The 24,989-nt window shown below is 58.6% G+C and overlaps 5 protein-coding genes across 5 annotated transcripts; 2 read left to right on the top strand and 3 right to left on the bottom strand.

Annotated features, from left to right (window-relative positions):
* Window positions 1–3,078: 3,078 nt before the first annotated feature.
* On the bottom strand, window positions 3,079–7,096 carry SLC25A28 (solute carrier family 25 member 28). The gene is made up of 4 exons (XM_071446224.1): window positions 6,719–7,096; window positions 6,382–6,610; window positions 5,563–5,619; window positions 3,079–4,188 (listed from the first exon to the last, which is right to left on the bottom strand). Exons 1-4 carry the CDS (start codon window positions 7,094–7,096, stop codon window positions 3,671–3,673), a joined length of 1,182 nt encoding a protein of 393 aa, XP_071302325.1. The 3' UTR covers window positions 3,079–3,670.
* Window positions 7,097–7,470: 374 nt separating this feature from the next.
* ENTPD7 (ectonucleoside triphosphate diphosphohydrolase 7) lies at window positions 7,471–12,643 on the top strand. Its single transcript, XM_071446398.1, has 12 exons — window positions 7,471–7,765; window positions 7,842–8,009; window positions 8,100–8,305; window positions 8,383–8,533; window positions 8,853–8,956; window positions 9,030–9,086; window positions 9,370–9,518; window positions 9,595–9,761; window positions 10,524–10,848; window positions 10,945–11,030; window positions 11,145–11,306; window positions 11,443–12,643. Exons 1-12 carry the CDS (start codon window positions 7,758–7,760, stop codon window positions 11,669–11,671), a joined length of 1,812 nt encoding a protein of 603 aa, XP_071302499.1. The 5' UTR covers window positions 7,471–7,757; the 3' UTR covers window positions 11,672–12,643.
* Window positions 12,644–13,313: 670 nt separating this feature from the next.
* Window positions 13,314–14,996, bottom strand: ATP6V0E2 (ATPase H+ transporting V0 subunit e2). The gene is made up of 4 exons (XM_071446402.1): window positions 14,840–14,996; window positions 14,710–14,757; window positions 14,358–14,503; window positions 13,314–14,093 (listed from the first exon to the last, which is right to left on the bottom strand). The coding sequence occupies exons 1-3, from the start codon at window positions 14,941–14,943 to the stop codon at window positions 14,410–14,412; spliced, it is 246 nt and encodes an 81-aa protein (XP_071302503.1). The 5' UTR covers window positions 14,944–14,996; the 3' UTR covers window positions 13,314–14,093; window positions 14,358–14,409.
* Window positions 14,997–15,125: 129 nt separating this feature from the next.
* On the bottom strand, window positions 15,126–20,169 carry COX15 (cytochrome c oxidase assembly homolog COX15). Its single transcript, XM_071446399.1, has 8 exons — window positions 19,880–20,169; window positions 19,274–19,396; window positions 18,861–19,047; window positions 17,694–17,861; window positions 17,143–17,224; window positions 16,674–16,828; window positions 15,671–15,784; window positions 15,126–15,408 (listed from the first exon to the last, which is right to left on the bottom strand). The coding sequence occupies exons 1-8, from the start codon at window positions 20,101–20,103 to the stop codon at window positions 15,277–15,279; spliced, it is 1,185 nt and encodes a 394-aa protein (XP_071302500.1). The 5' UTR covers window positions 20,104–20,169; the 3' UTR covers window positions 15,126–15,276.
* CUTC (cutC copper transporter) lies at window positions 20,121–24,860 on the top strand. Its single transcript, XM_071446400.1, has 9 exons — window positions 20,121–20,238; window positions 20,558–20,629; window positions 20,700–20,759; window positions 20,866–21,075; window positions 22,231–22,266; window positions 22,650–22,783; window positions 23,356–23,383; window positions 23,783–23,888; window positions 24,442–24,860. Exons 1-9 carry the CDS (start codon window positions 20,175–20,177, stop codon window positions 24,551–24,553), a joined length of 822 nt encoding a protein of 273 aa, XP_071302501.1. The 5' UTR covers window positions 20,121–20,174; the 3' UTR covers window positions 24,554–24,860.
* The last annotated feature ends 129 nt before the right edge of the window (window positions 24,861–24,989 follow it).

Here is a 24,989-nt window from a genome sequence, read left to right as displayed (position 1 = left end):
CTCCCCATGGGCTCCAGCCACCTCCTCCCACCGGGCAGGGCTGTCAGGCACCCACTGCAGAGGGGCTGTGGGGCAGGAAAGCCCAGGGGCAGCCCAGGGTGCTGGCAGAGCACAGGGATGTGGTTTCCAGGGCAGTGCTCCTGCCCCCCTGCCTGCCCCTGAGCTGGGCTGACAAAACCCTCTGAGCACTGGGACCCTGGTGCCTGTGTGGGGTCACCAAGGCAGGAGCAGCTCAGGAGCCCACTGACCCCATCTGAAGGTACAGGACAGACACTGGAGAGATCTCCCCCCTTCTTTCTCTGAGTAAGATGAACCCTCAGCCCCCAGCTTCCCTCACGCCAGCTCTGCCCTTAACCTGCAGGGGTGCAGCCATCTCCAGTTACCCCAGGAAGGCAGCTGGGGGCTCCTGAGCTGCTCCTGGCATAGCAACCTCAAGGCTGCCTGAAATAGTTTGGGCTTGTGCCATAGCACAGCCCCAGACCTGTCACCTGGAGTAGGGCCAGGCCAGTGGTGCTTGGTCTGCCTGGTCAGGGGCTGCAGGGCTCTCCCCACACAGAACACACCAGGACAGGGCTCAAGGGGCAGCTGGACACAGGAAGGCAAGGCAGCAAACCCCTGCCCGTGCTGGATGTGGCTGGGGATCCTGCACGGAGGGAAAGGAAAAGGGATTGTCTCCAAAACTCTGCTGGGCTGAGCATTGCTTCCTTGCTGGAAAGCCAAAAATAGTCTCTTTACTCAGAAGAGGCTGTAGGAGGAGAGATCTCCCTCGAAGCACAGCCAAATACCTAGGAGGCCATAGGACAGACCCAGAGCAGTGTGGCTACACTGAGAGGCATTATCAGACCTTGGAAAGACAGCAGCCACAGCTGAACCAGCCAATAACTCCATTGCCTCCAGGCACCTCATCATGCCAAAGGTGCCAGAGGAACCAGTCTGTCTGGCAAGAGAACACCCCCACCCTGGCAGAGCTGGGCAGCAAACTGCCACGGCCAGCCCTTAGCTTGTGCAGGCATTCAGCTCAGACACGGCAGCAGGAGGACATTTCTCCTGTCCACTGTGGCCTGGCCCAAGGGATATCTGGGAATCCCCACGGCAGCTCTACTGTCCCTGCAGTGCCAAGCCCAGAGCAGGCAGTGCCATTCCCTGCAGGGCTGCTGCTGCCTGCCCTGTGAAACACCCAGCTGCTGCTGGGCAGGCTGGCACAGCGCCTGTGTGAGAGCAGAAAGGCTGTGCCCTTGCCAGGGGAATGCTTTAGGCCAAGTGCTCACACAGCAGCACTTCTGGGCTGTGCTGACTTATCATCTCCCTGTTCCTGGGGGTCTCACTCCCTCCCCAGCACTTCTGTGGGTTGTTATTCCTGGAAAACATCCTAGAGACACTTTCAATCATGCCTTCATCCACTGACATTTATAGAGCTTCTTCCAGCAGCTGATGGATTTAACAGTGTGAATCTTCCCCCAGCCCCAGTCTGTTTATGCCTTTCCCTCCACGGGCTTTTTCATTACCCCAGTGCATGGCTAAAGGCAAAGCTACAGCTCTGCTGCCAACAGCTTTCAGCTCCTGGGCACAGACCCGTCCTGGCAAAGCCCAGTTGTACCCATCTTCTGCACACTCCTGTCTAATGCCCTGCCCTCCAACCCAATCCTGCTCTGGTCTCTCCCAGCCATCTCTGCTTCTCCCCCTTGGGTGGAGGAGCTGCAGGGCTGCCAAATCTTGCAATACTCGGACTATTTCTTAAAGTCTCAGCTCCTGAAATAGTGGGAAAACTTCAATTTCCTGACCTCCTGCAGCTTTTGTGTCTTTAAGGAGTTCCTCATCCTTCTGCTTGTGCAGAAAAAGCAGGGACCAGGAGCTTGCAGCCCATGCCAGGGAGCAGAGGATGGGCACAGCACACAACCAGGAGGACCCAGGCTGCAGAGCAGTGGCTGTGGCTGCTCTGTGCCAGGGACACCCAGACCTGCCAGGCAGACATCAAAAATCCCACAGGTGATCATTCAGCTTCCCTCACCACCTCGAGGAACCAGGGCAAGAGAGATGTGTAAGGGAAAGGTGGATGCAGGGCTGGGCAGGGGCTTGGGCAGGGTGTCAAGCACCCAGCCCTGGAGTGCAGGCGTCCCTTTCATCAAGCTCTGGTGGAGCCCAAAGCCACTGAGGGCAGCACATCCTCCCTGCTCACCCAGCAGCTTTTCCAGCCACAGGAAATCCCCTCTGTCCTCACCACAGCCCACTCCAGCAGTCTTCTGGGCAGGTCAGGCCAGCAGATCCTCTGGAGCAGCTCTGATCTGACCCAGATACCCACTGGCAGCACATACCACAGCAGTGAATGCATTTCCTCCAGGGAATTATTTTTTGGGCATGCCTCCGTGGGACACATGCCACACCTGAAAGCACTGGAAGAGTTCAGGCATCACCCATGAGCACCTTGTTCAAGAAACCCAGAGATCTGCTCTGGGCAGGTCAGCACTATGAGGCAATACTTTAGTGCTCAGCTCACAGCTCCACAGTTGGGTGGGACCCTAAAATAAACTGGTATCAAGACAACTAACATGCTAAAAAAAATTATTCTACTAATTACCACTAGATTGGAAAAGACATCAGCACTGAGCAATTTTGAGACACTCATCAAGCATCAAACCAGTCTAATTACTCAAACTTACTGGGCAAAAGCTCTGCCAAGCCCCAAATCTCCTATACGAGGTGCACAAAGCCTACCAGCTTCACTCAGCACCAAATTCCTGTGCTGGTCCTGACACACAACCCCTCCTGCCAGCATCTCCCATTTGGAGCAATTTGGAAGAATCCTGAGGACCACCAGTCAGACTGAGGGTGTGGAACTACTTTGCCACAGAACATAAATCTCAGTGATGGACCATGAGGCAGAGGGGATGGGGGCACCCTTATCCCTGCAGCTGCCAGGGTGACTGGGCCAGACAGGCCCCCCTTCTCCCACCACCACCCCCAGACTGCTCCCCCCTCCCCTGCTCTGGCATCCATCAGAAGAGCTCAGCACCAGGCACAGTCAGAAAGGCACAGTGCTGGCAGCTGGGCCATGCTGGAGGTAAGAATGGGACATGAGGATAGAGCAGAACTGTTTTTATTGGAGGTGTCAAGAGCAGGAACAAGAACAAACCTACAGGCTCCCTCCTCAAGTGCCATCCTCCCCTCACCCACCACCACCACCACCACCACCACCACCACGGGGGCAGCCAGCATCACGTGTGCGTGCTACGAGACAACGGCCAGACTTACACTGTGCTTCAGCCAAAAGCCAGACAAAGCCCCCAGCACCCCGCTGCCACCCCCTCCTCGGTGACTGCGAGCTCAGCTTGGCCCCGCCAGGGGAAGGGCAGCACATTCACCTTCCCTCTGAGCAGGGCTGAGTTTTGCGTGAGATGCTGTGGTTAAGGGAAATCGGGAGCACAGCTCCACCAAAGTGCCAGGGCAGGTGACCTGGGCTGCAGCTCCCATGGGATCTTGGAGGAGCCCAGCAGAGAGCAAGCTGTGCAGCCTGGGCAGGGCTGCCACAGCCACAGGCAAAAACGGCATCGCTAAACCCCAAAGGGCTTCGCTGCCCCCTCTCTTCAACACAAACCAAACCAAAGGGGAGAGGGGTCAGAAGACACACCAGGAGGGGATGTGAGACGGGTCTGGAACGGCGTTTGGCTCTGCATCACTTGCCAGCCCGACGCTCCTCCTGGCGCTTGGTGAGGATGTATTTGAAGAACTCGTACACGGACCAGGCAATTGCCGTCGAGGGCATCTGAAAGATGACTCTGGCCTGGACCCCTCTAAAGTAGGCGGGCACACCGCCCACCTGGTACACCGTCCTGAAGGCATTAGCCATGCCTGTGATGTGTCCGCTGATGTTGGAGCTCAAGGCCAGGGACTCCTGGGTGTTGAGCAGCGTTTTGCAAACGTCCAAAGGCGTCGTGGCGGCAGCAGCGACGGCCCCCGCGCAGGCTCCAGAGACCACATGGGAGCCCGGGTTGTACTGTCTGTGGGGGTTGAGCTGCTCTTGCAGGAACTCATAGGTCATGAAGTGAATGGCTTGGAAGGGGATGTTCATGGTGAGCTGGGTGGTGTAGCTGCGGTAGAAAGCCCCGGCCCCTTCGTTGCGCCACACAGCCCGCACACAGTCCATCACGTGCTGGTAAGGGGAGTTGTACATCTGCATCCTCTGCTTCACCACTTGGGACAGGCAGCGGCAACCAGCACCCGGGCACGGAGGGGGAGAGGAGAGAGAAGGGTAAACACAAAGCCAGGCTTCCTCCAACTGCTTGGAGTTTGGTGACACTGGCCTAAGAGCTGAAGAGAGACAACTTGAACCACCGGTGCCCACGGGTCTCCAGACAGGACACCAGCTGTTTAAATCTGCTGAGGCATCGCTGCCACACAGACATCACCACTCACATGCCACAGCCTCAGGGAATATCCTGATATCTCATTGCTCACAGTTCAGATCCACCCTTGCTCCTGAGCAACCAGTGTTTCCCCATCCACTGCTGCAGAGCTATCAGTCAGTCAGAAGAACCCCCTGGCATCCAGTCTCTTATTTCCCAGAGAACTCTTCATCTGGATAAGACTGTCCCCCCCCCCGCCACCCCCACTGCAGCCCAGAATAACCACAGCTCATTGCAGAGCCCACTAGCCAGGAACTGTTAGCAGCCACTGCCAAAATGCAGCCACTCTGGGCAAGGTTCAGAGCCAAACCCCCCTAAACCATCCAAGAGTGGGACAGGGAAGTCCAGAGCACAGCCTGCCACTGTTCTACCTCCCCCTATCTCAATGTGACCATAAGGAGCTGAACACTGCTGAACTACTACAGTCACGACAAGAGGAGCTCCATGACAATGCTCTGGCAGCTGCCTGCTCCTCAGGGTCCCTGTCATGCAGTGGGGAGGCAGGATCTGTGCCCACACTAGCTGGAGCCTGCACTATCACAAGCCCTCCAGTTTAAAAGGGAAAAATACTTTCATGACTGGCCTTTCCTCATTGTTTCTCCTTCTCCCACCACTTCCATGGACTCAGTAAAATTACTAACTCCCTATACCTCTTTCATATATACCAGGCTCATCAAAATCAGCATCTTCCAGACATTTCAGAAGATCTCCCTTCTCCCAACTTGTCTAGCACATTTTTATACCCCACTCTTTTAATCTTTCTCTTGAACACAGGCCCACGACTGTACCACCTCTTCCCTAGATCTCAATACAGCAGTGTCCAGCTTCCACACACTCAGAATGACTTTGGCAGTGCCCATCACATCTCTCTTCCCTTCTCTCCTGCTCCAGGTTACAGTCCCCAGCCAAACTCCTGGATGAAAAGCCCATGCCCTCCCTCCCAGCTCCTCCTGAACCGTGGTTTGCTGTGTTCCCGAGTTAATCTCTTCTACCCACCCTGCCCACAACAGGCAGCCACCAGGGTCCCTAAGTGGAGCCGTGGGCCCCCAAAGAACCCCTGCAGTCAGGCAAGAACAAGAGCACTCTCTGTGCTACAGAGGGGACCCAAGAAGCTCGGGCAGACCCTGACTGTCCCTCCCCAGCAGGCCAAGACCATCATTACCTTCAGCAGGGTTCATGGCTGCATCGTGGAGCAACGTTGCTACACACCCGGCTGCACCTGCAAAACAAGAACTGCCACATGTGAGGGGGGGAAAGGTGAGGGACCCTGGGACTCCAGCACAGCCCCAAGTCCCTGGCCAAGGCACAGGAGGAGGCCCATGAAAAAGGTGAGATCTGAAGGCAGCCTCCATGTCCCTTCCAAAAGGCATGCTGGTCCTCAGGGGTTCCCACCCAGAGTGAGATAGAGAGGGGGAAGATTGTGACAGGCTTCCATGTCCCATGGGCTGACCGGGACTCATTTGTGCCCACTCTTTGGGGGACAGGGCAATGCCCCAGCTGGCAGGGAGGCTCATGGTGAGTGTCCCCATGACCCGTTGGCACTCCGCTGCACGCCTGCCAGGGGCAGAACGTGCCCTGCTCTCCCCTCAGCCCCATGCTCCCCCTACTGTGGCAGGTCCTGGAGAAGGGTAATGGGCACCATGGCGAGATGGGCTCCGAAACCACATGGCACTCCTGGGGCGAGCTCTGGCACTGCCGACCCACGGGGCCACGGCCAGTCCCAGCTTGTCTGCAGGCATCTCCCGTCCACCGGCATCCTCCCGAGCCAGGGCCACCGACCTGCTTCAGGCCAGACCTGGCAGCAGCTCTGGCAGGCGCGGCGCGGAGCGTCCCCGTGCCCGGCACCGTGCGGCTGGCTCATGGCTGGAGAGAGCACAGGGCTTTAGGACATCCGCGGCACCCCGAACCCGCGGCGGGACCTCCGTACCGCCACACGGGCCGCTCCCACCCCGCTCCCCCCCGGGCCTGGCGGGGCCGGTACCGTTGGCCACATGGCTATTGCCCCCCGCGTGGATAACGTCGCTCAGCGTCTTTTTTAACTTTTCGTAGCAGGCGAAGTAGAGGGCGTGCGCCGGCCCGGCGCCGGTGGCCGTGATGTTCAGGCCGCGCATGGGCCGCCAGACGCCCTCGGTGCGGGCGATGCGCCACAGGGCCTCCAGCACGTTCCGGTAGCGAGCGGCGGGCTCCGGCTGCAGGCTCTGCATCCGCGTCTGCAAAACAGAGCGGGCCCGGCCGTGCGGCTCGTCAGACCGTGCCCGGGGCTCCCGGTGAGACGCGCCGGCCCCCCCTCCCTCCCCGCGCCCGCGCGCCGCCGGCACCTTGACGCAGTCGATGGGGTACATCACGCAGTGCTCCATGACGCCGGCCACGGCGCCCGCCAGCATGTGCGTGGACACGGCGGCGCCCTGCGGCAGCGCCTCGTAGTCGGGGGCGGGCGGGGAGCGCGGCTCGGGGCCCCCCGGGCCGGGACCGGGACCCGGCGCCACCTCCGTCTCCGCGCCGCCCCGCCGCGCCCGGCCCGCGCCGCCGCCGCCCATCAGCAGCAGCAGGACGCGGCCCGACTCCGCGCCGCCCCGCGCGCCGGGGCCCGCGCCCGCCCCCGCTCCCGCCCCCAGCTCCATCGCGCCGCCGCCGCCGCCGCCGCCCCGGCCCGCGCCGCCGCGCCCCGCGCCGCCCCGCCCCTCCCTGATGCCCATTGGCCGCCGCCGGCCGGCGCCCGCCCCTGAAGCGCGCCCATTGGCTAGGCGGGCCGCGCACCGCCCACGCACACTGCGCTAATTGGCCACCGGCGCCGGGGCTCGGGCGCCGCCACTGGCCGGCCGCTTTCTCTGGCGCGTTCGGGCGCGCTGCCCATTGGCCGCCGAGACTGCTCGCCCTGCCGGCCCTCACAGCCCATTGGCTGTCTCAACTTCGCACCCCGCCCTACCGCGCAGTACATTGGCCGGCGCGCCCGCGACCTTTGGCCCTCTCGCCCCGCCTCTCCGGGGGACTGAAGAGCCGCCATTGGCGGGCGAGTCCGCCACTCCGGACGTCGGAGCGCGCTGTGTATTTGGGCGCCCGCGATTGGCTGGCAGCCTGCGCGCGCCGCCTCCCGGCGAAGGTCGGACGCGGGAGCAAGGGCGAAGCCGGGCACCGCCTCCGCCCGCGCGAGTGGGGGCGCGTTCCGCCCACTACGATTGGCCGTCGGGCAGCATGGGCGTGGCTCCAGCAGGGCGGGCAGAGCCGATTGGCCGCCGTGGCGGGGGGGGCGGGGCTCCGCCGGCGGGGCGCGGCGGCGGCGGCGGCCGGTGACGTGTCCGCCGGTGCCGGCGGCGGTGCCCGCAGCGGCGATGCGCTGGCGGGCGGCAGCGGGCGCACATGGCCAGGTGAGTGCGGCCGCGCCGGGGGTTCGGGGCCGGGGCCGGCGCGGTGCCGGTGCTCAACAGTGGTCTCTGCCCTCAGGGTCGGCGTTTTCTGCCTGTCGTGGCGCTCGGTGGGACCGTGCCCGGGGCCGCGGCAGCGGCCGGCTGTGCTGGGGCTCGCTCTCCTTTTGGGGCTGCTGCTGCTGCTGGCGGCCGCCGTGCCCCGCCGCTGGGCCGCGCCGCCCCGCGCCTCCCGGCGGGACGAGAGGTGAGCGGGGACCGGGCTGCCGGGAGCGGGGTCACGGCCGCCGCCGGTGCTGAGCCGCCGGTGCTGAGCAGCCGTGCCGCCGTGCCGCAGGTACCTGGCGCGGGCGGAGGAGCTGACGGCCACGGACACCGAGGACTCGTCCCTTAATTACGGGGTGGTAGTGGACTGCGGGAGCAGCGGGTCCCGCGTTTTCGTCTACTTCTGGCCTCCGCACAACGGGAACCCCCACGACCTGCTGGACATCCGGCAGATGAGGGACCGCAGCAGCCGCCCCGTCGTCAAGAAAATTAAACCCGGTGCGTGCTGCCCCTCTCCGGCCCCGAGCCCCCCGGCACAGACGGGGCGGGCTGGCTCACGGTGCCTTCCCCGCCAGGCATCTCGGTGACCGCGGCAGCCCCCGAGCAGGCCACGCCGTACCTGCGGCCCCTGCTGCGGTTCGCGGCCGCGCACGTCCCGCCGCGGAAGCACAAGGAGACGCCGCTGTACATCCTGTGCACGGCCGGCATGCGGCTGCTGCCCGAGCGGTGAGTTCGCCGCCCTTGTCAGGAGAGCCGGGGGTGCCCTGGGATCCCTCAGCCCCGGGAGGAGCAGGACAGCTGCCTGCTCTTGGAGCTTGCGGGAGAATCGACAATCCTCTGGGGCAAGGGATGCAGAAGGAGGGTTTGAGCGTGCTGGGAGGACATGCTTTTGACTGAGGATCTCAAACAAATAGACCTATTTTTCATCTCCAAAACATGCTGGCTGCAGCAGCAGGACTTGTGGGGTTGAACAGGGATGTAGTGCGGTGTGATTCCTGGTGTCTCCACCAGCATCAGCATCTGTCCCTCTCCTGCAACCTTGCAGGCAGCAAGCTGCAATCCTGGAAGACTTGGTGACAAATGTGCCCCTGGAGTTTGATTTCCTCTTCTCCAAATCACACGCAGAAGTGATCTCAGGGAAGCAGGAAGGTAGGAGCAGCCACAAAGCACTGCTTGTTCCTCTTTGGTATGTTGTTGTAATGACCTTTTCTGTCTTGCGCAGGTGTCTACGCGTGGATTGGCATCAACTTTGTCCTGGGACGGTTTGATCACGAGGATGGTGAGTCTGGCTGCTTGTAGAACAGCTGGGAGGGTCTAAGCAGAGCGTACTGGAGTTTGTACCAGTGCTGTAGCTAAGATCAACCTCTGGAGTAGGCAGCATGCCCGACTCCTGTCATAAGTGTGAAACTTTCCTGGAGCTGGGAGCTGATCCTTGCAGGTGGCCCTTGGGATCTGCCTGCAGGGGGGGAGGAGCCCTATGAGGCAGCTGTGGGGTGATGATGGAAGGGAGAAGATGCTGCCCCAGGCCCTGCCTCTTGCTGATATGCTGCTGTGGGTTGCAGAGGAGGATGCAGTGGTTACCGTAGAACTTGGGGACCAGGGGAAGCCCCTGGTTCGGAAACGAACAGTTGGGATCCTCGACATGGGAGGCGCCTCCCTGCAGATTGCCTACGAGGTGCCCGACTCCGGAGCCATCTCCTCCCCACAGCAGGTGCGTGTCCGGTCCCCGAGAGCAGCTCCTGCCTTCCCTGGACTGCTGCTGATCATGGACCTATCTGTGTCAGCAGGACGAGGCTGCTAAGAGCTTGCTGGCAGAATTCAACCTGGGCTGTGACGTGCAGCACACTGGCCACATGTACCGTGTCTACGTCAACACTTTCCTGGGCTTCGGGGGCAATTTTGCCCGGCAGCGCTATGAGGAGCACGTGCTGAACCAAACCTATGTGCACAACCGGTATTGCTGCCTCACCTAGTGGTGCCCCCACTAGAGCCTTGAGAAATGGGGTGCTGGTTCCTCCATGCTGTGCTCTCCCCCTTGGATTTGCCTCACGAGCTGCCTGTGGTGATAACAGCTCCCACAGCCACGCTGGCAGCAGCTGGTGCCTGGGCTGGCACAGAGGGCTTGGCTGCTGCTGTTCTCCAAGCCTGGCAGGCGTTATCAGTGCCACAGCTCCCTGCCTTCCTCCTTCTCTCCTTGTGACAGGCTACAGGGAGGCCTCTCCTAGTGGCTTTTGGCTTTTCCTGCTCTGACTTCCCCTCCTCCAGCACCGATTCACTCAGCACATCTTTCCATTGCATCCCCACCTTGAGCTCTCCTGTCTCCTGTCTCTCCTTTCCTTCCAAGAGCACTACATGAAGCTGTCGCCAGAGGTGGAGGCTTGGTGCCCAGGTACTCCTGTGCCAGGAGCAGCCCCTGCCTCCAGATCCCCCGGGGCTGTGCAGAGGCACAGATGCCCATGAGCTGGGTGGGGTGGGCCGTGCCTTGTTGCACCCTACAGGTGCTCAGAGCACGTAGCTGCAGGCCAGTGTGACAGATCTGGTGATTTCAGCCTTAGCAGGAGGTGGCAGGGCAGGCACCAGCTCTGCAGGGTACAAGAGGACACAGCCTGGTCTGGTGCAGAGGGTATCTGGATGAGGGACAGGGCTAGATTAGGCTTTTAGGAGGTGGTATAGGACCCCCTGTGCAATTGCCATTTTTTCCTGGACTGTTTTCCAGCCTGCACAACCAGCAGACAGGGCTGAGCCCCAAGATGCCCTTCTTGGACCCCTGCCTGCCTGTGGGGCTGGAGGACACGGTGGTGAGGGGTGGCCAAACCCTGTACATCAGGGGACGAGGGGACTGGCAGGCCTGTGCAAAGCTGCTGCAGCCCCTCCTAGCAGGGTCCAATGGCAGCCATGTCTCCCTGGTGGAGACCTACAAAGCGCCCATCGACTTCAGCAACAGTGAGTTTTACGGCTTCTCAGAGTTCTTCTACTGCACCGAGGACGTGCTGCGCCTGGGGGGCCAGTACAGTGCCCTCACCTTCACCTCTGCTGCCCAGGTGGGTGCTGCCTCAGCCCAGGGCAGCTGGGCTGCTCCTGGGGCTGGGAGTGAGGGCGGTTTCTGTGCTCTGAACCCCAATTTCTCCTTCCCACAGGAGTACTGCAGCCAGCGATGGGAGGTGCTGACTCAGCGTTTCCGTGGTGGCCTTTACTCGGCGCACGCTGACCAGCACCGGCTGAAGTAAATGGGCTGGCTGGGAGGGGCCATGGCTGGCCCTCCTGGGGGCCTTTTGCTGGGGTAGGGCACTGCTGCAGCTGTTAGTGTCTGGCTGATGCCTGTGCGCTGTGTCTGCAGGTATCAGTGCTTCAAATCAGCCTGGATGTACAAAGTCCTTCACGACGGCTTCCAGTTCCCAGTGGACTACCCCAGCCTGCGCACAGCCCAGCTGGTGTACGACCGGGAGGTGCAGTGGACCCTGGGAGCCATCCTCTACAAGACGCGATTTCTGCCGCTCAGGTACCATCGGCTGGTGTCACACAGGGGAGGGTGGCTGGGGAGGAGCAGCACTAACTGGCACTGGGTGAGGGCTCTGCATGGACCCTGGCGGTGCCTCACTGCATCTCGTGGCCAGTCGTGATGTTCCTCTCCACAGGGATCTCCGTCAGGAGAGCATCCGGCAAGCACACCCCTCCTGGCTGCGCCTCTCTTTCGTCTACAACCACTATCTGTTCTTTGCCTGCATCCTGGTCGTGGCGCTGGCCATCGTCCTCTACCTCCTGCGGCTGCGCCGCATCCACCGCCGGCAGCTGCGCTCGGCCCAGCACACCCTGCTCTGGCTGGACAAGGTGGTGGTGCCGCTGGGCCAGGGAAGCGTGCCGTGATGCCAGAGGTGCCCAGCATCCAGTTGCACCAGCAGAACTAGGACTGGCTGACAGCCTGGGCTCTGAGAGCTTGGACTCCTCCTTAAGGACCATCTCAAAGTCTGTGCTCCGTCGTCTCTGCGTCAGAACCGGAGTCCGTGGCCTGAGGCAGCTATGGACACGAGAGCTTTCCTCTCCACCTTACTCCAGTCCTAATCTTTGCATTCCTTGGCCTCTGGCCTTTGCCTCACTACAGGGTGTAGAGCAAAGTCCTCAGCTACCGGCAGGCTCAAGGCTGCAGCCCTGGCAGATCCCTCAGATAACAGGACACTATTACTGAGGCAGCCAACCCAGGGCTCTGGCCTGAAGTACTGAGCCACCCCGTGACTCAGCTACCAGTTTGTAGAGCAACCTGGTGAGGTGCTGTGGGTCACCTGGGGTGGCCTTCTGCAGGCCCTGACAAGCCCAGGGGTGGGAGAGCAGCAGGCACCAGCTGGAGGAACTGCAGGAACCATGAGTTCCACCAGGCTGCTCTGCCCAGCCTGGCTCCTCTTGGAGTATTCCTGAAGGGGTGTCCTGCTCTTTGCTATGTCTTCCCTCTGAGGACAATCCTACAGTCCTACCCATCATCCCAGATTGAGCCCTGAGGGCTCACTGATTGATTCTTGAGGCACCACCAAAGTGGGCTGTCTTTCCTTTCACTCATTCATTCCCTCCTGGGCACAGCTGCCCTGTGCTGTCCCAGGCACCAGTGTCAGGACCTGTGGTTCTTTCCTCCATGAGGGTGGGCTGGGCCTGCCCCTGGGAGAGCCCCCTCAGCCCAGCCCAGCTCAGCTCTCAGCCCCAGGACAGGCCAGGGCTGAGCTGTGCACAGCACAGGCACAAACCTTCCCTGGGGCTGGAGCCCCACCAGTGGTCCAATGAAGTTTGTCACTTTACAGAACTCAGCTGTTCTCATTCCTGTAGCAATAAACAAACCCCTTGAGCCATCCAGCACTGTCTCATTTCCTAGTGAGCAGCTCCCAGCAGCGATGGCCTCTGGCTGGTGGCATGGCAGGGTGGCTGCATGGCTGCACAGCTCTGCTGCTGCTTCCTGCTGCCACAGTAGGATGATGGAGCTCCTTTCTTTCCTGCTAGTGTTGTTCTGATTCCAGCAGGACTGAGCTTAACTGAGCTGGTAGCAGCAAGGGGAGCTTGATCCAAACCAAACTGCTGGGATCCTTGGAAACAGCATCTTTGCTGCCCTCTTCCTAAGAGGAAAATCCTGCCCACTCAGAGCCCTCAGAGCCTCTCCAAGATGTTGGGCTCTGCTTTTTACCTTGTTCCCCACCTGACTCTTAGCTGCCTGGCAAAGAGGCTGCTGAGCTGCTCCAGCACCATGGAAATGCTCCCAGCACAGCTGCAAGAGGCCGGGCAAGTACCCAGTTCTCTCTCTAGCACACACAGTTCCCTCCCTGTGACCCTGGTCTCACAGCATGAGCACACAGGTGCCCATCAAGGATAAAACTTTCCATGCATCAGTGTGCTGCTGACCTCCTGCTCAACAGCTGAGGATCCCAGCCTTGTTCTCATGGTGCAGGAACAGTGCTGGGGAAAGGAAAGGCATCTGAATAAGGCCAAGACTTGTTCAGCCTCAAAGCAGCAAGTGACTCAGTCTCCAGCATGACTTCCTAGAAAAGGGATTTATTTCCACAACACAAGTTAAACGACACAGACAAATAAATAAATAGATAAATTATCTAATAAATAAGGGGAAACCTGAAACCCAGTGCCCTACTTGGCTCTCCTCAGAACCTGGACCCATCTTGTTGTGGTGGAATACGTAAACACTACTGCAGCTGCCTCCCTGCTCAGCTGGGAGACAGCCCTCTCTTCATCCCTGCCAGCAGACCCCAACACCTCCCTTACCACACCCGTGGGGGTCTGCATGCCCCTCCAGGGTCAACCCTTTGTTCTTCCACCCACAGCCAGAATCTGCCTTAGCAGGGACCACCCCCACCACAGGGCACTGCTCACTCCACAGGGATGCAATGGCTCCTGTGTTCTCATGCAGATGGGCAGCCAGTGGATGTGATGATCAGGGACAGGGCAACTAGTGGGGCAGCTTGGGCTACGAGCAGGGGTTTCATGTGGGGACTAGGGCTGAACACACCAAGAGGGCAGGACAAGCACTGCTGAAGCAGGATCTGCTTGCACCACACACAGATCCCTCACAGGATGGGGTCCCAGTCGCTGCAGTACTGGGCCAGCTGAGGGGATCTCTCTATGGTAGCATGGCTGCTCCTAGGGCCAGATCAGCAGGCTCTCATCCAGGGATGCTGCCTGCTGTGCTTGGTCCAGGCTGCAGTGCTCCAGGTGTGCTTGGGCAGTGGGTCCAGCCTCTGTCCAGCACCTCTGGGAGCTGTTTGGTACAGGAGGGTAGAGGCTGGAACAGCTACAAGAGCTGGGGGAGGGAGAAAAGAAGAGAAGTTAGCACCAAACTGCATTCATGAGGGAGCTCCCACAAATTTGAGAACTACAGTGCTGGATGTGCTCAGGCCCAGCACACAGCCAGCAGCCCCACACTGGGACCAGCTCAGCACAGCCACAAGGCACTGAAGCCAAAGCATTTCCCCCAGCCCAGCAAGGGCTGGCTGCAGCTCCCTCCCCAGGCAGATACAGGCAGGTGAGCAGGGATATCTGCCATCCCAGCTCCCTGGCCACTCACGGTGATGGATTTGATGGGGGTCTCTGTTGAGGCGCCAACTCCCAGGGACTGCTCACTCCCAGAGGAAGCGCACGTACCAGATGGTCTCGTTCTTCAGCTGCGGCCCGAACAGGGGGTTGGCCTGGGCCAGGATGGCGATGAGCCAGCTGCAAAGGGACGCAAGCCGCTGTCAGGCCCCCGGCAGGACCAGAGCGCCAGGAGCGGCCCCTGCCCCGGGAGTGATGGGCCCGGGAGGGAGGCGGGCCGCAGCCCGGGGACCAGCCTCCATCCATACGCTGGGCAGCAGCCACCGGTCTCGGTGAAGCCAGGGGAGGTGGGGGAAAGGCTACCGGGCCCGGCCCGCGGTACTCACAACAGGTAGCAGCACACGGCGGTGGTGACCAGCATCGTGATGATCACCCTGCGGAGACACCGGCGTTAGCACGGGAAGGCCCAGCTCCAGAACCCCCGACCGCGGCACCCCCCGAGGAGCCCCGACTCACCCGCGGTTCGGCCCCTTGGGCACGAACCAGGGCGCGGCGATGCCCACGAGGCCCCAGAAGGCGGAGAAGAGGACGAGCGGCAGCGCGAAGCTGTGCGCCGTCATGGCCGCTCCGCACCGGACTGCGCCCGCCCGCCGCCTCCGCGCCCCGCCCGCCGCCGCGCCGCGCCGCCAGCCTGCGCCTCCCATTGGCGGATCCGCTCGGCCCGGCCCGGATCCGCTCGGCCCGGCCCCCGCGTCGCTCCGCAGCTCGCTCCGCGCAGGAGCACCCAGCCAGACACAGCCGCTTCACAAAACTCCTTTATGTTACAAAGCTCGCACTCGCACTCGCCGCCTCCCGCGCCAGCCCGGCTGGGCGCACACCGCCCTGCGCACCCGCGGCTCGGCCGCCCCTGCGTCCGGCGGAGTGGCTCCAGGAAGGGCTCCCCCGCCGGTGCGTTACTTGGGAACTCTCCGGAGCTCGCTCATGAGCCACAGTGCCATGCTGAGCAGGGCCAGGGAGCCCGACTGGTGCGTAGCAGCCAGAGGCGTAGGGACATACAGCAGCAGGGTGCTGATGCCCAGGCCCACCTGCCAAGAAGGGAGAAGAGGTAAGAGCAGTTGTGGGTGCACCAGGGATACCATGCCCAGCACAAAGTGTGGTGTTAGAAAGGGTCACGGCCACACCATGAGCCACCTCAAATTCAGAGTGTGCATGCAGTATAGTGAGGTCTGGGGTCTAGGCAGCTCCACCTCTCAGCTCTGGACTCTTGGAGCCAGCACAGATCCAAGTGGGGTCAGGTCTGCCTTGTGAATGTGCTACAAAGGACTAGGAAAAAAATAAGTGCAGTACCTGCATGCAAGCTACAGCCAGTAAGGAAGTCACAGCCATCCTGGTCCTTCGAGGCAGTGGGATCTTCCTCGAGAAGAAGTACAGTGCTGTGACAGCTGTGATGGAGGCAATTCCCTACAGAAGGGAAGGGAAACAACCACCCTTCAATGAAAGTTCAAGGGAAATGGGTGCAGTGTGCCTTCCATGCAGTAAAAGAAATTGTGTGAACAGTATTTAACTAAAGAAATGTATTAATGGCCATGACCAAATCCTAGAGCTTCCACACCATCAGGTTAACAACCCTGAAATTTAAGTGAAGTTACAGAGACTTTTAATTTCCTCCAAATGAATGCTTTACTTTTCAACAGCTTCTCATTAATTCAAGTCATTAGAGATTGTGTCTGCCCCTTCCCCGGCTGCCACCTTGACAACTGAAGGTGGAAGCTGTCATCTGGAAAACTGATCTCACTTCCACCACTCAGCTGTAGTTCACCAGCATAATCTTGCTGTGCAGGTCACCCAAGGTGATCCAGCTTAATCTTTCTTTTTTTAGTCTTAGCCACAGCTTAGTTCACAGCAGTGCAGCCAGTGGCATTTAATATCCAGATTGCTCTAACTAGCTGAGATATACCCACAGGGCACTCCTGTGCAAAACAAGTTCAGAAATGCTGCAGGAAGCATTCAATATCAGGATTTCCAAGTTTGATTTCACACAGCTTTCCCAGACATTTCAATAGCAAGGACCACCCCAGACTGTAGCTCATGTTATGGAAAAGGAGAATCAGAGAAACAAAGTGTGTTACTTGCGCAGGAGGAAGAGCTCCTTAAGGAAGAAGGCCACACTGAAAATAAAAAACAAAGCTAAACTTCCTCTTCCTGCAGAAGCAAACTGGTAAGACGCTCTCAGGCCCTTTGGACACCCTGGAAATCACTCAAGCTGACAGAACCACAGCCCAAAGAAGACAGCTTGGCTGCAGGAGGCAACCAAGAAGCAGCCCAGACATATCAGGAAGACAGCACTTACCAAGATCCTGTGATCAAACTGGACAGTTGTAGGATTCTCAAAGATATTTCTCAGCACGGGGGAGAAGGCAAGGAGATCATCTGGGATCCAGCGCTCCCCCATTTTGGGGAAGGAATTGTACACAAGGCCAGCATCCAGCCCTGCCACAAAGGCACCTACAATTCCAGAGCAGAAAATGAGACTACCAGAGTAGACAAAGGTGTCACTCCAGGTTGCACAGCTCTCATTCAAGAGCTCAGCTTGATCCTGAATTTTTTTTAGCAAGATGTACAGAGATGACACAGCACAGGAAGGCTGGAAGGTGCCTCTCCACCTGGCCAGGAAAGACCGGTGAGGAGGTTCATGACTGTAGGATCCCTGACAGCAGCAGTTTTCCCAGAGCATGGATGGGGTTGCTAACAGAACAGAAGAAAAAACCAAACCAGCAGAGAGGAATGAGTCACAAAGTAGACAGCAGAAAGAGCTTTACCTGAAAGAGCAGTAAGAAAAATGAGAGCTGTAGTGCCGTGAGCATATTGTCTCAAGCGAAGGAGCTGTTTGGTTTCTGGCAACTGTAAAATAAAGAGAAAAGAAGAAATAATCAAGGCATTTCCAGTGCTGTTGGCAGCAGCTAAGAAAAGCCTTCACAAAATACACAGGACAAGGGGTTGGCTTGTATTTTAGAGGGGGATTTTACAGACCACCACACAGCAGCCATGCTTCAGTTAATCAAGTCCAGCTCTGTGCAGAAACTGAAGTGGCCCCTGGACAGTTACTGGCATAAATAATTTACCCCAGCTAGGCACACCCCTGGCTGAGCTTCCACAAATTCTGAGACTCATCAATTTGATCCAAACAGCACGAGCCAAAGCAAGTGCCCCATAAGTTTACAGAATGGGTGTTTGTAACACTGTAAGTATTAGATCAGAGTCAGGAACAGAGACTACAAGAGAGGCACCATCAGCCTTCACATCCTTTCCTTACGTTCACATCACACCCCAGCCCTCTGAACTGACACTGCCCTGACACACCACTGCATACCTTGTGTTGTGGAAGCAGCAGAGACAGCCCTGTCCAGAGGCTGGCAGAGTACAGGACCAGTGCCGAGCCCAGGTGTGCTGCCAGACGGTACTGACTGACCCGGGGGATGTCGTACGAGTCTGGCTTCTCTTCCAGACCACTCTTCACCATGTACCATCCCAGCAGCCCCTAACAAAACAGGAGAGGGCTCAGGGCCAGACAGGACAGCAGCAACCACTAAAATGGGATAAACATTAGGGGCAAAGCAACTTGTTTCCTCTACTTTCAACTAGCTAGCAGCACTGACACACTGTCATGATGTGTCACTGACACCAAGCCATCATGAATCCCACTGCCTTAGTTATGCTGAATCAGAAGATACCAAACTGACAGAGGGCAGGTCTAGATTAGATTTGGGAAAAAAATTCTGTGCTGTGAGATGTCGCCACATTTCTCTTCACAGAGAAAAGCAAGGCACAATTTTTCCCAAGAATATTTCTAGGTTTCACATTCTCTGAACCTCGGAGAAAGGAAAAACAATTCTTATCTCATTTGTTGTGCCTGTGTTTGTGCAAAAGTAGAATGCAGTATGGAGATTGTTTACCCAACGTGATGGTGGGGGTCAGGGCCGTGTGTGTGTGTCAGGACTGTGGGCTGACAGTCACAAGAGTCACAAGTGTGTGCAGTTGGGTGCTTGGCAGATCCAGTTTAGATGTAATGTAATAGAGTATAGAATAATAGTATAATAAAGTAATCAATTAGCCTTCTGATATCAATGGAGTCCTCCTCATCATTCCTCTCCTTTGCTGGGGGCAAAAATATCCACTATAGTGAGGGTGGTGGGCACTGGAACAGGTTTCCCAGAGAAGTTGTGGATGCCCCATCCCTGGTCAGGTTGGATGGAGCTCTGAGTAAACTGGTGCAGTAAAAGATATCTCTGGTTCGGGGGCTAAAACTAGATGATCTGTGGGGTCACTCAGTGATATTCAGAGGGGGCTAAAACCAGATGATCTGTGGGGTCACTTGATGATATTCAGAGGGGTCTAAAATGGGATGATCTTTAGGGTCATTCAGAGAGGGGGCTAAAACAGGATGATCTTTAGGGTCACTCAGTGATATTCAGAGGGGGCTAAAACAGGATGATCTGTGGGGTCACTCAGTGGCCTCAGAGGCTGTCAGGGCTCTCACCTGGAAGCAGACAAGCGCGCAGAGTGCCAGCACACGGCCCTTGAGGGGCGGGCTGAGGCAGCCGCGGTGCCAGAAGTAGGCGGCGGGCAGCAGGTAGGCCAGGCCCACGGCACGGCCCCACATGCGGTGAGAGTACTCCATGTACCAGATGAACTTGAACTCTGGCAGTGTCATGTCGTGGTTGAGGCTGTTAAGGGACAATAAAGCAACTGTTTCACAGTCCCCCACTGAACTTTGCACGGCATGGGATGGCCTTCCCCAGAGAACAGCAGAGGAGCCACCACCAGGAGCCACCACCGGGCGCCTTCCCAGTGACTTCAGAAAACATTTTCTTCCTTACCATGGGTTGATGAGTGGCTCAGTTGCAGGAGGGATGCTCTCAGCCCACCCTCCTTCCAGTTTTGCACACTCACATTTTAAACTCTGGGAACTGCTGGTACTTCTGGAACTCGGCTTCCCACTCCTGCTGCGTTCGGGGGGGTTTCATCTCCTTCACCAGGTGCCAGTCAACCATAGAAAGGCCTGATTCTGTCAGCCTGGGAGCAGAGACACCCACAGGTACAACTCACTCCTTGGCAGTCAGCAAATCTACGGAACTGAAGTGAGAGCTGTGGGCTGCACAGCAACCCAGGAGCTGGGACTTCGATGTCAGGATACTCTGTGGCTCTATGATAAATCTTAAAACCCTTGTTCAGACAATCCTTAAGCCCACAACTAGAAACAGGATGGAGATCAGAGAGTCTGTGAGTGACCATCCCTAAAATGACGATAAATGTGTAAGAGCTGCCCCGCAGTGGCACCCACAGACCATGAACGGTCTCCGCGGTACTCCCAGCCCTATCCCACCACGGCCCCTTGCAGCCAAAAAGGGCAGACATGGGAGGGGCTCTCAGAGGCTCTCGGTGTGCGGACAACCGCAGAGGGTCACCGGCGGCGCGGACCGGAGGGCACACACGGGTGGCTGCCTCCAGGGCCCCGCTGTGCGCCCCTGCCGGCGGGGCTAGGGGTGCCGCGCTCACCTGGTAACGCCGCCCAGCACCACGGCACCGGCCACGGCGCCGCTGCAGACCAGCAGCCATCGCCCCACGGCGGGCGGCGGCGGTGGCGCGGCGGGCTGGGGCGCCTGCTGCAGCAGGCGGCGCGGGAGGCAGAGCGGCGGGGGCAGGCGGCCGTGTGTCGGCGGTGGCGGTGCGGGTCCCCCCCGCAGCAGCCGCCAGGCCCCGCCGCGCGCCGCTCGCAGCATCCCGAGCCACGCCGGAAGTGTCGCCGCCGGAAGCGCGGGACGAGCACTTCCGGGCCCGCCCGGGCGTCGCCATGACGATCGCGCGGCGCGTGACCGGCAGCGCAGAGCAGCGACCCCCGCGCGCCGCCAGCGCAGGTGCTGAGGGCGCGTGCGGGACGGGGGCGGGGCCCGCGCGGCGGCGGGGGCGGGGCCGAGGCGCCCGAGGGGCGGGGCTCGCTCGCGCCGCGCGCCGGCGTGGGCGCGCCCGGCTCGCGTCCCGCGCCTCCGCCCGCCCGCGCGCCTGCCCTCGCGCCAACGGGCGGTGCGGGCCCGGGCCGCGAGGGGGCGGGTCCGGAAGCGCTGGCGGGGAGGCGGGGCCTGAGGCGGAAGCGGGGCGGGCCCGCGGAGGGGCCGGCGCGGCCCGGGAGGGCGCCATGGGGCGGTCCGGGGTGACCGCGCCGCTCCCGCCCCGCAGGCATGGACGATGGGTTCCTCATGGAGGTGTGCGTGGACTCGGTGGAGTCCGCCGTCAACGCGGAGCGCGGAGGTAAGGCCCGGGGGTCTCGCGGGAGGGGGCGGTAGCGCGGCGGGGCCGGTTTTGACGCTCCTCTCCGCAGGTGCCGGGCGGATCGAGCTGTGCGCGGGCCTCGTGGAAGGAGGGACCACCCCGAGCATGGGTGAGCCGCGGCCGCCCCCGGGCCGCCTTCCCCGCCGGTCTCCCTGCGCTGGTTCCCGCCGCGGCCGCGCCCGGCCGGTGCTGAGCCGCCCCCGTCCCGCCGGCAGGGCTGCTGCAGGTGGTGAAGCAGTGCGTGCGGGTCCCGGTGTTCGTCATGATCCGGCCCCGCGGCGGGGATTTCCTCTACTCGGACCGGGAGGTGGAGGTGATGAAGGCCGACATCCGCCTGGCCAAGCTGCACGGCGCTGACGGGCTCGTGTTCGGGGCCCTCACCGAGGACGGGCGCATCGACACCGAGCTCTGCACGGCGCTGCTGGGTGAGGGCGAGCTCTGCCAGGCGGAGCTCTGGGCCTGGCGGGTCTGTGGCGCTGCTCCGGCTGGTGCCGTAGAAATGTACAGAGGGCTTGGGTCTGTGCATCCTGTCTGCGGTCTTGCCATCTCTTTCCACCGTTTTCGGTTTCATGTCCTGCCATACCTGTGAGACATTAAGTACTTTAGAAACTTTGCAGGCCGAGGGCCACAGCCCCAAGCCATTCACACAGAGTTTGAGGCCACCTGGGACATAATAGCAAAGTGTAGGAAGGCTTAGGTGAGCTGCTTTAACCTGTTGAATTCTCTCTCGCATTTTCTTTGTCCTTTGTTCTTTTCCTTATGTTCTTACTGCAGGTGTCTAGGATCTCTATCTCCTGGACTTTGGCCTTGTGTGTAGCTGGCAATTCATCTTCATTTTTCTCTCTTAACAGACAGAAGGATAAAAGATTATAAGAGAGAGGTGTGAACACATGAAAAGCTGCAGTGGGAGACTGTTAGCCCAGACCACAAACATGCAGGAGGAAATTCTCTTTCTTGCTGCATGTTTTTTGGGAGCTACGGCCAAAGCTAAAGAGGCCTGGGGCTTTCCCTGGTGATGTGGTGCTGGGGCTCTCATACGAAGGGGAATGTGCTGTAAGGAGTGCAGCAAAGGACAAGGGTCTTGCCAGGACTTAGCAGGGAGTAGGTGGATATCTTTTTGTAGAAATAAATAAGCTTTTCTCAGTAAGTAGGGGACCTCGGGTGAAGTTTGCTGTGGTCTGAGAGCAGAAATTGTAGGTAGTGAAAGAAATCACAAAAATCAGCTCCCCTGCTTCCAAAGAGCAATGGTCCTGGCCTTTCCCCAGCTAGATGATACAACTTCCCTGCTTCCTTCCTGCTGAGAAACACATCTGTGGTGGGAATGAGGGTTCTGCATGTCCCAGATAGGATGGGGGATTTTGGTGTTACCCATAAAACCAAAGGTTTGTTGCCTTCTCAAAGGTTAGAAGAACTCTTCCTCACAAAAAAGCCTGGATGAGCAGCATTGTTCCCAGCAAGAATGGGGACTCTCTGAGCTCCCTAGGAATGGTTGAGAAGCCTTTGCCCTCTCATGTGTGTTTCTGGTTGTAGCACAAGGGACTCTGTTCCAGCCCTGACTGACCACATGTGTTCTTTTGCAGCCGTGTGCCGTCCCCTGCCCGTCACGTTTCACCGCGGTGAGTCTGCAGGCACAGCAGCCCTGGGCAGGGGCCAGTCTGTGTGTGTCCCACTGCTGGGGGAGGGAGGGGCTGTGAGGGAGCTGAGCTTGATCTTCTTTGGTTGCTCTTTGGAGAGGGAGAGCTCTGCAGGCTGTGCTATTCCCCACAAGAGAAAAGGTCCAGGGGGCTCAGGTTTGGGAGCTGTCTCATTGCCCTGTGAGAGAGGTGTCTGAGGAGCTGGGCATGCCCTGGCACTCTGCAGGGGAATGTTACAGTCAGGAGCTGTGAACCCAGGGTGTGAGCAGGACCCTTCCTGTCTCTGCCTTTGGGGAGCTGGCTGAGGGACAGGGCTTGAGCACAATGAACTGAGCGATTTCTGAGCTGCTGTTCTGGTCCCTCAGCCTTTGACATGGTGCATGACCCTCTGGTGGCACTGGAGACCCTGATTTCCCTGGGCTTTGAGAGGGTGCTGACGAGTGGCTGTGACAGCTCAGCACTGGAAGGATTGTCCTTGATTAAGAGGCTTGCAGAACAGGTGAGTGCTTGCTGTGCTCTGCTGGGTTACTGTGGCTGCATCCTGGCACTGCCTGCAGGCAGCTGCTTTATGGTATCCCTCGTTTCTGGAAGGGAATTCTGTCAAGGACTGTTTGCCTTCCCTCTCTTGCTTGGCTTTAATCTGTTTCCCCAAGTCCATGTAGGCTGGGCCCTGAAATCTCCCACAGCAAAACCTGGTTGGGTCCTTGCTTGCAGATTTGGGGTGGGTGGTGGGAGAAGGTTTAGACAGCTGGCATGATGATCCCACACAAACAGCAGAGTGGGGTCCCTGCTGAGTGTGTCTCACAGTTCCTTTTAGGAAAGTGCAACAGGTGAGGCAGGAGGGAATGGTGACAGGTTGTCTTAGTTGTAACTGCAAGTTCTTTTCCACTTTTCATTTTAAAACATGAATGCTACAAAAAAGATGGGTGAGAGCACACAAACTGTAAACCATGGTGACATCCATGAGCTTATGGAAGATGCTGCATGTGAAGTTTCTTTGCTGCCTCACAAACGCATGTGCGGATGTGGTCCTCAATAATATCACTGACATGTATGTTACTTTTCTTTCAGGCAAAGGGCAGAATTGTGGTGGTACCAGGTAATGTTTTTTGTCATCTGTACCAGGTCCTGCAATCCTTAGCCTTTCCTGGCTAGCCTCCTTGCCCTGGATTCCTTGCTCTGGAATCCACTTTCTGATCTGGCTTTCTGAGCCAGCTGCCCAGGAGGAGCAGCTCCTGTCCTGGTGTGAGTAAAGGCCATGCAGCCTGTTGGGGAGGGCAGAGCCCTGCAGCTATTGCTCCCTGCAGGGTTTGGGGACAGCTCTAGATCTGTGGGGAGAGCATGAGCCAAGGCTTCTCCCGTCCCTTTGCACTTGCCCGTGTCTCTGTTGTCCCAAGGGCTGTTTTTTCCCTTCGGTGCATGAGGCTCCTGTCCCTTAGTGGTGAGGTCTGGAATAGTGTCATTGCTCGGTGTGTGACATCGGGCTTGTTCCCACCAGGAGGTGGCATCACGGAGCGCAACCTGCAGAGGATTCTGGAAGGCTCCACTGCTTCCGAGTTTCACTGCTCTGCTCGCTCAGCTCGGGACTCAGGGATGAAGTTCAGGTAACTGATTATTTGTGTTTATTTTTTAGCAGAACTCTGTGAGGGAAAGGCTAATGAATGTGAGCATCGGTTTGTAGAACTGGCATTAATTTTAAACAGCTTCCTGAGTGCTAGTTGTGCTTTTGTATTTGGGATCATGATGCCTGATATTCTGCAGAGTATGAATCCAGCAGTGCTCCTCACGTGGACATGAGTTCCATGCAGCACCAGATCCTTGGGGCATTTGTCTTGCTACTGGTGCCCTAGGAGTTCTGAGGGCACTTGGGAAGGCGGATTGTGGTGTAGTTGCCTTAGACTTCTAACATAAACATGTAGGATTTGGCAAGCCAGTGGGATGTGCTTCTGAAATACGAGTGAGGAATGGGCTATATTTGTCCCTAGGTCTGCACTTCTTTGGATTATTGTTCTTTCTATTACTGTCCCAACTTAGGTTTGGCTGGCACCATCTTTGGCCAGTGCTGAAGCTAGGGGAAATATGGGGGTGTTTTTCTTGGTGGATCTTACTCTTCCGTGTCCCCAGCAGGTCACCACTAATCACTGGTTTTCCTGACAGAAACCCGAACGTTGCCATGGGAGCGTCCTTCTCTGCCCCCGAGTACTCCATAAAGGTGGCAGACGTGGCCAAAGTGAGGACCCTGAATGCCATTGCCAAGAACATTCTGTAGTGGAGGGCCAAGAGCACAGAGACTCCAGGGTGTGCCCTGGCACACGGACTGATGGGCACTGCTTCCGTCCCCAGGCTGCAGAGGATGTGCACTAGGTGATGGAGCCTCACACCTCTTCCCTTGCCTTCCCTCAAGCCCCTGGCCTGGAAACTTATGTTGGCCATTTTAAATAAAAGGACTCATTTCCAGATGTTGCAGCAGCAGCTGTTGGGCAGCATTTGGGAGGAAGGGAGGTGAGCAAGTAGGGGGACTGAAATGTATAGCACTGCATGTGATTGTCAAATAAACACTGCAGCTGCCCCCCTCTTGCTGTGCTTTTCTAGAGTTTGTTTATGTTTTCAGGTAAGACCGTGACCCATGTTGCATAGCCTGAATTGGGACCCTGCTGTGCCAGAGAATACAGAATCACATCCAGAATGCCAGGGTGGGAAACACC

The sequence above is a fragment of the Agelaius tricolor genome, unplaced genomic scaffold (genome assembly GCF_023055355.1).
Source record: "Agelaius tricolor isolate 1412-34295 unplaced genomic scaffold, bAgeTri1.0.p SCAF_22, whole genome shotgun sequence".
Classification (NCBI taxonomy): Eukaryota; Metazoa; Chordata; class Aves; order Passeriformes; family Icteridae; genus Agelaius; species Agelaius tricolor.
Note: the sequence above shows the minus strand (reverse complement) of the source record. Positions and strands in the feature narration are given on the sequence as shown.